At 36.8% G+C, this 13,913-nt stretch overlaps 1 protein-coding gene across 4 annotated transcripts in view; it reads left to right on the top strand.

Moving 5' to 3' along the window:
• Positions 1–892: 892 nt before the first annotated feature.
• Positions 893–13,913, top strand: part of LOC110020671 (aspartate--tRNA ligase, chloroplastic/mitochondrial) — a 66,730-nt gene continuing 53,709 nt past the window's right edge. For all 4 annotated transcript variants that reach the window (XR_002293552.1, XR_002293550.1, XR_002293551.1 and 1 more), the window contains exons 1-3: positions 893–1,502; positions 1,575–1,718; positions 8,002–8,111. Coding sequence is in view for 1 of the 4 variants with exons in the window: in XM_020718853.1 (XP_020574512.1) it covers positions 1,101–1,502; positions 1,575–1,718; positions 8,002–8,111 (656 nt within the window). In the remaining 3 variants the exon portion in view is untranslated. The remainder of the gene's footprint in view (positions 1,503–1,574; positions 1,719–8,001; positions 8,112–13,913) is intronic.

Below are 13,913 nucleotides of genomic sequence, written 5' to 3'. Positions count from 1 at the left end.
ACTCCATATCTTGAATTTATTTAATTGAAGCTCACAAGCAGAAGATAAATATTTTTTCTTCCAACCAGCCAACCAACCATGAATTTTATCAATGAGCCTATGACAGTCAGTTATGATTAGCTTAGAAGGTTTAATAGTGATATCAAATAATTCCAAGGAAGTGGATTATATCAAAATGATAAAGAAGAAATATTATGTTGAGTAACAACATCAACTGCTTTAGAGAAAGTAATGTCAGATTTAGAAGTATTAATATAAAGATTGATAGCTCTACTAAAGTTTTCAAAAGTCTTAGTTATATAATTGATGGAAAGATCACCAGTTTTACCAAATAACAAAATATCATCAACATAAATTAAGTGAGATAACTTAAAAACATTTTTAGCCATCTTATTATTCAACATAACTGAAAGTAAATCCATAATAATAGCAAAAAAAAAAAAAAAAAGAGAAAGATGGCAATCCTGTCTTAAGCCAAACGATGTGGGAAAACAACTTTTAAGTTCACTATTAATTATGACAGAAAAAATTTGCTTCAGTCATTCAAGCCTGTATCCAATTTATAAAAGACGGAGGAAAACAATCATGTACATTCTTTTAAATAAGAAATTCCTATTAACTATATTAAAAGCTTTAACAATATCCACATTAGCACAAAATTGCTTAGGAGAATTAAAAAAAATTAAAGCTCATTTACTAAAATAATGTTATGAGCAATATCTTCACCCTTAATATAAGTGGATTGAGCCGGATTAATAATTCCATAGCAATAAAGCAATAACTTTATAAATGATATTATATAATGATAAAATTTTATAATCAGACAAATAATTGTCATCAGTTCTTTTAAAAAAATACTTGATACAATCTTGTACAATAGTTTGCCAAGACACTTAAAAAAAAATTGCTTCGGTTCTTCTTCCTCCACTCCTTCCCGCAGCTCGCGAGCCTCTCCTCCTCTCGACAGAGCCGCGCTCTTTACCTCCTCCCTCGGCTTCTTCTTCTCCGTCGACTTCTTCTTCCACCGCACGCGAGCACGGCGTCGCTCCTCCACGCACGACGCAGGCTTGTTCCTCCTCTTTCGCACAGTAGCAGAATCTATGGCATCATCTTTGTCGCTCTTCATCCCGCGCCTCGCCCGCTGTACCATCTTCCCCCGATTTCCCTGCTTCACTCGTAAACTGCCCCTTAGGTTTCTAAATCGAAGAATCTCAATAACTACTTCCCTCCATTTATTTTGCGCTGCCGCTTCCTCATCCCCTTCCATTCACACCTCTTCTCTTTCTCTTTCTTCTCCTGTGGCTGAAAATCTATCCCTTGATCACACCTCCGAAAGCCTAGAAGATTGTTCACTGCAATGGGTCTCTCCAACTGACTCTTGCGGCGAGCTTGACGTCGAAGATGTTGGCAGGCGCGTCCGACTTTGCGGCTGGGTCGCGCTTCGTAGAATTCATAGGGGGCTCACTTTTCTGAACCTCAGAGATGACTCTGGAATAGTTCAAGTGAGCTTTGGTTCTTAAAATTTCGCTTTAGTTAATGTTGGATCGTTCGTCTGTTGATCTGTTCATTCTTAGATTGCCACGCTGCCTGATGAGCATCCGGATGCGCATGCAGCCGCGAACAAGTTGGGGCTTGAGTGGGTCGTTGCCATAGACGGTACTGTTCGAGCTCGACCTTTCGAGTCAGTTAACGAAAAGATGAAAACTGGGGCGGTGGAGGTAATAAGATAAATTTATTTGATTTTTTCTTGGTTATATTAGCACGATTTCCATCCTAAGACGCCCAACATTTACTTTTTGGTTGCTTTGATCTATGAAAAATTATTCAGGCATTTCTGTTGGCATTTTTCTAAGGTTAACATGACATTAGCTTGTTGAAAAAATTTTCCTGCAAATAAAACATGGTATGGAAACTTACTTGTATTCATCTCTGATTCCCAATTTGAGTCATTTAACCTTCACAAATTTGGTAAACTCAATTTCTGTAGGTCACGAACTTGAAATTTCCATTGCTATGCCTAACAAAAATTTACATCACTGTATATTTTCTTAAGTTTGTTGGTCTTGCTAATGGAAGCTTTGTGCCTTGTCTGCCGCATTGAATTTGTGTTTTGGGCACGGTTCAAGCCTTAACTAGATTAGTTAGAATTATTGAAGCTCTATTTTCTATAACTTTTGGCTTCCTTGCTTCTTTTTACATGAACAATTAAAGCATTTTTAAACTATTTGGCCTAGCATTTATGAAAAAAGTTCAGTTGTAAATTATTAAAAGCAACTTTCTTAAAATGATAGTATAGGCTATGGTACAGGAGTTAATCCAAACAACAATAAAAAAATAAATTTTATTATTGAATTAAAATATAACTTACAACCAAACACGTGGAAATATGAAATAAAAACTACGATACATCATCCTGACTAGGGTGACTTTTAAAGTGATCGTGGAGGTGGAGGGGGCTTGGGAGGATGGCGGTAAGATAGGAAAGGGGCTGAACTGTAGAAATACAACGTCACAACAGCGGAAGGCTATTGGCATGGGCTGGCGACGCATTTGGAGGGGAGGAGCGGTGGCTCGGTAGGCTGGGAAAGGAAGGGACAACAATAAGATAGCTGAGGAGTTAGAGAAGGATAAATACTCTCTCGGAAACAAGCTACAATCGGAACACCACTTGAACATTGAAAGAAGATTACCATCCCAGACCTGTTATGGCCGAAACATCACATGCCTTTGGATACAACTCTAGAAGGAGAAGCCGAGATATCGACGACTGTCCTAAGCAAAAAACACCACCAAAATATAAAATCTAAAAACATGAATCTAACATATAAGCCCAGGTAATTAGGATTGAGCCTACTTTTAAAAGGAGAAGACAAATCCACTTAAGGAAGGTTGTGGTACTGTAGAAAAATCTTGGCACTTTAGCAAAACAGTAAACGGGGCTCCCAGGTAGCTCTCGCTTCAGTGACCCGAGGTTGGGGGAACTTCGATCTCATTTGTCTAAGTTTATATCTCTTCGTAGTAGTCAAGTCAGCTTTGGTGAAGGTAGCCGCCATGTTGCAAGCTCCAGGTTGGTCAATCTTGTAAGCATTTTCATTTCAAAGCACATACTGATAGAATAATATCCATCCATATTTGACAAAATTTGAGCTGGAGTTGCGTAGATTTTCACAAGCCAAATCTCGAACAACTAAATCTATAATATGCTTCTCCCACTCATACTTCACTGGACATATATGATAAAAAAGTATGCAAGGAGGATTAAACTCTAGGACAAAATTTATGACAGGCTGAGCAACTCTTACTAGCAACCAGTCAGGAGAGACCTGTTCCTTTCTGGTAGGACCTGAATTACTTTGAAGAATTTTCTTTCCAATCAAGCTCCTAAGGTAATTTTCCAAAATTGTGGTTCATCCCTTCTGTCTGCCTATCTGTTGGTGGGTACACTGCTGATTTGAATTTAATATCCTGATAATTCCATATAGCATCCCAACAGTAGCTCATATGTTTTTCATTTCTGATATGTCAGACCACTTTTAGGGTAAACACCCAATAAATGAACTGTCCGTCGGGATGTTTGGCAAGTTCGTCAATAGTGGTTGTCTCTTTTCAGGTATAAGCTATTCAGACTCACTATGTTTTAGAGCAACTACTGTTAATTCTACCTGGGTATCCCTTTGAATTACGTGCAACTCTCCCTCATTAGTTGGTTGTTGGTACTCTTTTGTATCCTCACCTTTTTAGTGTCTACTATGTCATTGTTCATTTTTTTGACAATTCCCTGGTCAATGAAATAGATCATTCCCTTGGTTAGGGGTGTAAACGAGTCGAACACGAGCGAGCCATCCTCAGCTCGTGTTCGACTTGTTTATATTTCAAGCTCAAAAAATGTGTTCGTATTAGACTCATTTGCTTAACGAGCCGAACATGAGCTGTTCACGAACAAAGAGTCCTTTTGACAACCCTAATTATGTAACAATGAGACGATAATGGTTTGAGCAAGATTTAAAAATTATTATTTATATTTAAACATCATTTGAATCTAATTTAATAATTTTTATTCTATTTTCTTAATTAATATTTTAATTGATTATAAATCTTTGTAGCTTTGTAGTCAATTAGATTTTTTTAAAATACTACTTATATATATGTATATATATATAAACTTGATGAGTAGTATTTCGAGCCAAAATGAGCCAAACACGAACGAACACATCTTTATTCGTGTTCGGCTCGTTAACTTATTGAACGAAGTTAACGAGCCAAACACGAGCTTCTTAATGAGCCGAATACAAACTGTTTGCGAACAACGAGCCTACCCTTGGTAGTGCAATCTGATTAAATATGCCCAAATTTATGGCCCTTGAAATACAGTTGGGTACTTGATGACATACCCTTGGTAGCCAAACACGAGCTTCTTAATGGCTGGGACGGATTTGGGAATGCGGATTGGTTCCACATATTTTCCACCCTGAACTAGTGTCTCCTCAGGTGGGCTTGACTTTGATGCTACTTTAAGTGTACTCTGGATGTAAGAATTTGAGGTTGAAACTTGTCTGTAAGATGTGGCGGTTGCTTGAGGGCATTGTTTCTCTAATTTTGAGGCTAAGGTTGAACATCCTGCTCGCAATGAGTTTATAAGTATTGGCGTAGCATCTTTCGTTTCATCATGGATCAGGTAGTGATTTTTCTTTTTCCCTTACATTGACGTAGGTGCTTCAAATTTTCGCACCAAAATAATGCACTCTTCTTTAACTTGATGACATCTAGTCTCACCATTCCGTCCGGTGGGACATCGTGACACTCAAAGACACATTACAAAGTTCATAAGTACTCAATAAACGTGCCCGAATTCATGTAGCCATAGAAATATGGCAAATCCACCTTCAAAAGCCTGACTTATTCAATATTTAATGCCAAATCTTTTGGGTAGTGGGTCTTCATTTCGGGGATTGAATGAAATTTGTGTGACCCCTCAGGATGGTCTCCTCTTGAAGGCAGGGAGCCTCTGCTACAGTTGGAGGGTCCGACTACCTATTCTTCTTAAAAATATTTTGGACACCTATTTATGGATTTCTCATAAACAACAGTGTCATTTTCTTCGATCAGGTTTCCGACTATTATATCTTCCGTGGCATGGTTGGGGTTTGGGTAGGTGGAAGACAGTTTATAAGGGTTGTGTAGGCCTAGAAAGAGAATTTTTGGGTGGCTAGTTTGGAAAATCAGCGAAGAAAGAGTTTTAGGTGGAGATGGGATTGGGTGTTAGTAGTTATTGGAAACCCTAGGACTAGTGTAAGACTAGCTTTGATACAAAATGATATCAGAGTTAACCCAAAAGATAATAGAAAAAAAAATTATTTTTTGAGTTCAAATATGAAGTTACAACTAGATACAAAAATAGGGATTAACAACAACTACGACACATCATTCTGACTAGGGCGATTTTAAGGTGGTGGTGGAGACCGTAAGGGGCTTGGGAGGGTGTAGTAGGATAGAAAAGAGGCTTGACTGCAAAAACAATAGCAGCGCAACAATGGGAGGCTGCTGTCCAGGGGTGGCAGCACGTAAGGAGGGGAGGACCACTGGCTGGGAAGGCAGGGACAATAGTAATGTTGCGAAGGTGTCGGAGAAGGTTAAATACTGCCTCGGGAATAAGCTACAACTGGAGCACGACTCATCCCTTAGAAGAGGATCACCACCTCAGACGAGCTATAACCGGAGCACCACTGCTTTTGGATACAACCTTGGAAGGGAGAAATCGAGACATTGAGAGTGTTCTAAACAGAAACACCATCAAAGCTGAAAAACCTAAACACATGAATCAAATATATAAACCCTAGTTAATTAGGATTGGGCTCACTGTTGAAAAGAGGCTCCAAATCCACGTAACCGCAGAATCGGGGCTCTGAGGTAGCTCCGCTCCCGCGTTAGGCTGCTTTTCAGAAATGCTATTTTATTAAATTTAACTTTTCTATATTTTTAAGTAATTATTTATTTTATTTGATTAGAGCTATTCAAGATAAGGATATTATATTATAATCATATAAAATTTATAAGATGTATATTTTTGTCATTTTATGAACTCATGCCCATGCCAAAATAATTTTTTTGTCAAACAGTCACAAATATTACAATATTTTAGAAAATAAATTTAAGATAACTTTTGCTAACAATTATCTGATTTGATAGCACAACATATCATAATTTAACATGATATAATGCAAAAGTCAGTGTTAACAATCCCAAAAAGAGCCTTGATGACAAGTATATTTTTGTGTTTACTTTTTGTTAAATATATATATTTTTTTGTTGGCCTATTTTATGCTTGAACATCTAGCTTTATTTTAGTCTATTTTTTGATAGTACTAGCCTAGCTTGATTCTGCCAAAGGCTTGCACCCTTAAGATCACATATTGTGTTGGCCTGTTAATTTATTGATTGGAATGCATGATTTTTATTTTACATCAATTCTAGATTTAGCCTGCAAGATGCATCATATAAGCACATCTTTTTAATATGTTTAGTTACTATTTTGTGACATTTAGAACCTAAAATTATCCAAACCTCTTTAGAATTAGTATAGTTCTCATGTTTACTAAAACTTCATTTAAAAATCTAATTTGGAACTCGAGCACTGTTTAAAATAGCGCAATCTGAGGCGTGTCTTGAGGCTTGCCTTAACACAATTTCGAATAAAAATGTTTTGAGGCGTACGCCTTTAGCAACTCAAGCTTGTTGCACACCTCACATTAGTTGAGGTTTTTCTCAAGGTGCGCCTCACCTCATATCAGCTTAGACGTACGCATCTCACATATAGTGTTTTTCCCCTTTATTAGATGGTTTAATTATGAATTGAAGCTGCACTATCATGCGTAAGAGCATCCCTCTCCCCAATCAAGCTTTCCATTGTTGTCACCTATTGCTTCTGTGTCGGCACAACTACCGCCTCTTGTTGATTTTGCCATCAATGCCACCACTGCTGCTTGTTGCTTTTGTTATAACTACTGCTTGCCTCTCCTATACCTGTCTGTTGCTCTTGCTATAGCCATCGTCGTCTCCTACTTCTATTGTAGCCACGACGTCTGCCGCTCATGTTGCTGCAACCCTTGCCAATTGCTCTTGCTACCACTACGGTTGCCTATTGCTCCAAATTTTGATTATTTATTTTATTTTAATTTAGATATATGGATGTTATTACATTTTATAGACAATAGAAATGAAATAAGTCTATTATGCTAAACTCGTTATATGTTTTACTTTGATATTTTGTATATATATTTTTTATTTCATATTTTATGTTTGTTTGATTACTTGAATAATTGATTTTAATATTATATTTTTATTTTGTGCAAGATGTTACATGATATTTTGCTGCTTATGTAATTTCTTATTTGATATAAATGTAATTTGTCTCTTTTTATAATGCTATTATTATGTCTTTTTTATTATATACAAAAGTTATGATGCTAATATATTATTTTTATCCCTTTATTTTGACTTGTGCAATTTGCAAACTATAAGGCTTACGACTCAGACTGCCTTGAGTCTTTAGGCTCGTCTCACAAACAAAAAATTCCTTAATACCGAATTGAGTAATTTTAAACATTGACATCAAGATATGGCTTTGTTTATTTTTTTTTGTTATTTTATTTTTTTCTTGAAGTTAGGCCTTATAATTGGGGACCTTAGAAGAAGAATATGGTTGTAGCATTCATGGGGGACCATTGCAATTGCATTCTCAAAATCAGGCTGAGAAAAGAAAATTGCAAGTCTAATTGAGCTCTTTATTTTTTTGTTTATTTCTATTAGTAAAGAAGTTACTCTTGGTTTATTTGTATGCAATATCTGAGAACGATGTGTTTGTGAAACAGTAGTTATTTTAGTTTTAGAACAGGTTGTGTTTTTATTTTTCACCCTTTTCACTCTTTCATATTAGCCCAGAATATTTTAGTTTTCTTATCATATTTCGTCATCTTGCCATGGTCAATATTTCATTTTCTGCAGGTTGTTGCTGAGAATGTTGTTGTGCTAAACACTGTCAACTGTACTCTACCTTTTCCAATTACCACCGCTGATGATATTAAGGATAACATCTCTGAGGAGATACGGCTGAGGTAAACTTAATTACTGATTTGGTGTAGTGGCTTTTCCAGCTTAAGATTTGCATGCAGTGTACCATTTGCTTCAAAAAAACTGAATAACATGGATTGGGGCTGGACGTGGGTCCAGGGGTTGTAACGTTATTCAACCCATATTTGATTAGATTTCATTTGACTTTGTTCTTGTTTTTTTTTATCCATGTATAGATTTTAGAAATTTTAAATATGTCATTCTTTACTTTTTAGGAATTATTTGTTTGCGTCTAGAAAATTGTCTTTTTTACTTTTAGAAAATTAAGGAGAATTCTTTTCCTTGAATTGTGTAAGTAATTAGGATTTCAAACTCCCTTTTTTTAATTATAAATAGGGTTGTCAAAACGGCTTGTTGTTCGCGAACAGCTCGTGTTCGACTCGTTCGCTAAGTTAACGAACCGAACACGAACAAAGATTTGGCTTATTTTGGCTCGACTATACATACATATACATACATACATATATATATATAATGGCGTCAGCAACGTCAGCGCTCGCTCGTAGCTCGTTCACACGTCGTCTCCTAACCTGATGCGACTCGCGTCGTCTCTCCTCACCCGTAGTCGATGACGCGCCTATCACCCTGCTCGACAGACAGCTTCCCCGAAGTCTGCTCGCCTCTGTCGCGGCTCGCCAAGACGCTCAAATCTGACGTGGTCATCTTGGCTGTGGAGATGGCCTCGACGCTCCGTTCCTATGCCATTACCCTTGCCGACGACTTTCCTTTTCCTACTCGTTTCCCTCTTTCATGTTCAGAGCCTGGTTTTGGTATCGGTAAGTCCTGCAATGTTCTACAATCTTTCCACGAGGCTCTTGAAGGTGATCGTGATCACACTTTCTTTAAAAAACTTGGTAAAAAAATGGAAAGCCTGCTTTTTTTCTCAGTGGGGTTGAACCAGAACTTTTGCTTCTTCTTGGCGTTTTGCTCTAGTGGGGAAATTCTTTTATGGTCATCCAAAACTTGAGATCATTCGGAAAGATTTTGTTGCTATGAAGCTATTGGGCAGTTGAAATATTAGCTTACTTGAAGACCGATTTATTTATTTATTCAGTTATTTCACGATGCAGATTACATTCGTATTTTTCCTCATAAAGTTATTAAGATCGACAACAGTTTTATGAAAATCCTGAAGTGGTCGATTTTGATCCAAAAGCGGAGTCTTCTATCATTCATGTTTGGATAAAGTTTCCACGGTTAAAATTACCTCTGTTAATCTTGAAATTTTCTACTCCTTAGCAACTACTTACGGTAAGCATCTCAAAGTTGATAGTCCTACGCTTGCTGTCACCAGACCCTCTGTGCCTTGTGTATTAGTTGAGAGTGATATCACTCAACCGGCTCCAGATGAGGTATAGATTGAAACGACTCACAACTGGTATTGATAAAAGGTTGAAATAGAACCACACTTTTCTTATTGCTCTCATTGTAGTATATTTGGTCACAGTTCTACTATCTGTTATCGCTTGCATCATGATCTAAGACCGAATATTGATAAAAATCAGCCATCTACCATCCTTGCTGAGAAGGTGCAACCCAATCCTCTTTCCAACACCGTAGTTCCTGATGAAGAACACCATACGCAAGCTGTTCTACCTCTGGATGCTCTTGCTTTTGAACACTCTATTCCAGTGGCTGGTTTGGAGCATGGTACTTTGGAGTCCCATGAAACATTTCTACATACTATAAGTACAGATCCAAACGTGTTTGTACCACTCACTGTTATTCAAGAAGACTCACATGCCAAGACACATGAAAGTGCTCCTTTGATCCAATAAATGATCAGCTGGTACAACAAGTAGTTGCTTCTAATGTTCAACAACCTACACATGTCCGACACACTTTAGACCAATCCACTGATCAGGTGAGTCAGTCTTCGGATGAGGAATGGTAGGTTTGTTTCCGGAGGAAGAAGAAGAATGGAGGCCGACTCAAGCTCGAGAATTTATTGGACGATACATTGATGATACATTGGTTACTACTGATTACTACTGACAATGACACTCACCTTACCAATTTGTTAGCTGACTCCTTTCCTAGAACTAGAGGCCGAGGCAGAATAAAATTGGGTCGCTCTGTAGCTACTTGATACTACGTGTTTTGAAAATTTTGGTTTTTTTTTTTTGGGATCTCATGTGTTTTTCTGTATTATCTTTTTTTGGAACCATTTGCATATGGTGGTTATCTTTTGGGTAGGGTGGCATGTTTGGGCCCTCTCACACAATCTATCTGTATCCTTTTTTTTTAATATATTAGCCATTGGGCTTTCTCAATATATATATATATATTGATGAGTAATATTTTTTTAAAAAATTAATTGACTGCAAGACTACAAAGATTTATGGTCAATTAAAAGTATTAATTAAGAAAATAGAATAAAAATTATTAAATTAAATTCAAATGATGTTTTAATATAAACAATAATTTTTAAATCTTGCTTCAACCCTTATCATCTCATGACTACGTGATTAGGGTTGTTAAAATGACTCTTTGTTCGTGAAAAACTCGTGTTCGGCTCGCTAAGCAAACGAACAGAATACAAACACACTTTTTGAGCTCGAAATATAAACGAGCCGAACACGAGCTGAACTCGCTCCTGTTCGGCTCGTTCACACCCCTAATTATAAAGAGCAGCTCTTGATGGTAATGAAAGCAGCTTAGAAGTATGGAAAATTCAGATTAAAGTTTTACTAAGTCTGTCCCAACCTCTCTTTCTCTTTCATTGTCTGCCAACACAATGAAGAAGCATGTCGTCCCTCTCCTCCTTCTCCCACTCTATTTTTCTACTAGAACCAAGAAATAACAAGGTTAACGAAGCAAAGAAGCTTCCAAGTAAACCAGATTTCACTTTATGGACGCTTGCTTAGTGAAATTTGTTTAATAACTAATTGCCTTTGAGATAGCAAAAACACAAATATTGGGAGGAACTTTTATTAATTGAGTGGAAGGAACAAGAACAAATCTCATTGGCCTCTCCGCTACACTCTGACTTCCCTGCATTGGGATTGTTTGATTTATTTCCATCCAACGAGTATAGTGACTAACTATACTTTTTTTTCTTTAATTTTTTTTTTAGGCGTGCGGTGCCCAGGACCAAATTCATTGCTAACATGAAAATAACTGGAAAATGTGATTGGGTTATTCCAATCTCTAATCAAGCAGGATCATCAATAGTAACAATGGATTTTGAAGGTGTTGAGAACACTCTAGAGGATTTGGAAGGGATGTTTCTTAAGTTTATGATCACAACTAGGAGGAACCATGACGAAACATGATATTTTTGGTGTAAGTCGCCAATCCCGATGAAGGAAATTTTGAAGATGACAAGGGTATGGAGGATGATGAAGCTTATATGCCAACATTTTCATGATAAATTCAACCACCGTTTAAAGTTAACAAGTAGCTCAAGTTGCCAATTTTTGACGAGATAATCTACATACCTTGATGCCTGATGGTTCATTCAAGTATATCGAAACATGGCTTTATATTTTCAAGTGCAAGCATGCCCAGATAGATTTCACATGATTGAAGCTATCTACCCATACACTCATATGGTAGAATGCGAAAGCGAGGAGCAACAATTTGATAATGTTGACTTTGTGCCAGTTCGAGGCCACCTTGAAGAAGTTTTATCCCATTGGCCGTTCGTGAGAGAGGTAGATTTTATTATAGTGATTGAGATAGTGAAATTCAAGCAGTTTGTACAAGATTATGTCATAGATTTCCTGAAGTACATAGTCTATAAATATGGTTCTAAAAGAATCTTCAACCTTGATGAAGGTCATCATGTGATTGCATGATAAATTTCATAGAAAACCATAGTTCTTAATTGATGAAGTCGTGCCAAGGTGATGGCTTCAGAAGCCTAAAGTTAGCAAAAGTATGGCGATAATTAGGAAGATAATTATAAAAGAGAGGAGGGTGAATACAAGTTGGAAGAAATTGGAAAAGGCAATCAAGCCCCACAAAGGATCATAGTGCATTTTTGCACAAAATGCTTACTTTGTGGCCATGCTGGCACCTTGTCTTGGAAGTTTCATATATAATTGAGACCACAAAAAGGTTGAAGTGCGAAACAAGTTAGTGTAGCATGTATGGATGGAGCAAAATTTTGTGGGGTACAATAGGTAACCTCACACATTGATAGCTTACCAAAACTAATCTGGAAGGAAAAATACAAGAAGTTTTTGTAAACGAAATGGTTAGATATCTATGACACCAACCCCTTGCATCTCACCAAATCATTACTACAATCCAAATCATGGAACGCTGGAATAATACTTCGCTAGGCAAAAATACTAAACAAAATTTAATAAATTGTCTTTGCAGCACACTAAACAATAAAATTATTAAAAAAGCTTTCACTAATATAGCTTGCATACAAGTTTATCCCTGAAAGTAGTCACTAAAAAGGGGACAACAAAGTTTGCTTTTGTATCCTATGACCAACAATAGTACAAAGATAAGGAAGAGTTTTATGCAGAACTTGTAGGTAAATATGATCATAATTTCCTTTATTCTTGGTACTTGAATGTCATAAGTATTTAATTTAGGAGGATTTGGGCAACTGGCTGAAGTGGTGGACAAATTCTTATTTGTTTGGGTGGTCCAAGAAGGAAATGCAGTATAATGTGGATTGATAATTCACCTTCAGGTTTATAATCATGGACCAATACATCTATGATGTCATTTGCCAATTCTATCTTGATGTGGGCTATGTGATCTTTGACAATCCATATCTATAGGAGCATAGCATCATAGGAAAACTATGAAATTTTGTCACTATTTTTTAGAATCCCCTTTTATCTTGATTATGTATCCTTTAATCAAGCAACGGATATGATTAGTGCTAATCTTGAGTTCTAGTATTACTATTGTGTGGGTTGCCAATAGAATCATATAAACTCGCTTTTGTTTCATCTGTTCTTGACCTTTGTTATGGTAAGTAGGTTAACCATCTTTTGTGGGAGTTTCTTACACTTTTTCTGGAGGTGAAGGTTAGCTATAGAGCATGAATTGATTTCGAGAGCTCTATTATCATTTCAATTCATGTATTATCATTCTTCGTTAGAGTGTAAGGAGTTTCGATGGCTGGCCTTGATCTGGCAGAGTAGGGAGCAATCTTTATATGCATTTCACCATGCGACTCATTCTTAGTACTAGTGCAGAAGAAGAATGCTTGATGTGCATTAACAATAGAATACTAAATAAGATCAACAAGAATTGCCATCTAATGTTATGGATCAAGTAGTTAATTGACCAATTGCAATTGGCCAAATATTATTTTTAAGCCGAACTTAAAATTTAACTATCACCAAATTTGTGGTAGAGAGAAAGATACCTTTACCTTTAAACTAAGGAAATGTTGTTCGTATGATGGGCAAGGCTGTGAAAGATCCTATTTGGAGCCGATCCAATTGTGTCTCAAAATTAGATAAAAATTGTTAGTTGGATCAAATAATTCAATTTCTGATCCTGCCCGGATTGAAATCGATCGATTAATGAGCCGACTCTAATTATAAACAGGCCGACTCTAATGTCATTCTTGGTTCGTGAGCAAAACAACACTATTGTAGGGCCAACAACCCAAACATAGAAAACTTGATAAGTACCAATCTGCAGAAATACTGATATCTCAAAATTTGAGCTACAGACTGTTATTTTGCTATGAAACAACAAAATAATTATATGGGTCTCAAAATTTATCCCACTGCTTAGCAAAACAACACCATTATAGTCTGTAGGGCTGAGAATTTACAACACTACTTAGCAAAACAACACTCGTC

The sequence above is a fragment of the Phalaenopsis equestris genome, unplaced genomic scaffold, assembly GCF_001263595.1.
Source record: "Phalaenopsis equestris unplaced genomic scaffold, ASM126359v1 Scaffold000107, whole genome shotgun sequence".
NCBI classification, from domain to species: domain Eukaryota; kingdom Viridiplantae; phylum Streptophyta; class Magnoliopsida; order Asparagales; family Orchidaceae; genus Phalaenopsis; species Phalaenopsis equestris.
The sequence above is the reverse complement of the archived record's forward strand: the minus strand, read 5'-3'. Positions and strand labels throughout refer to the sequence as shown.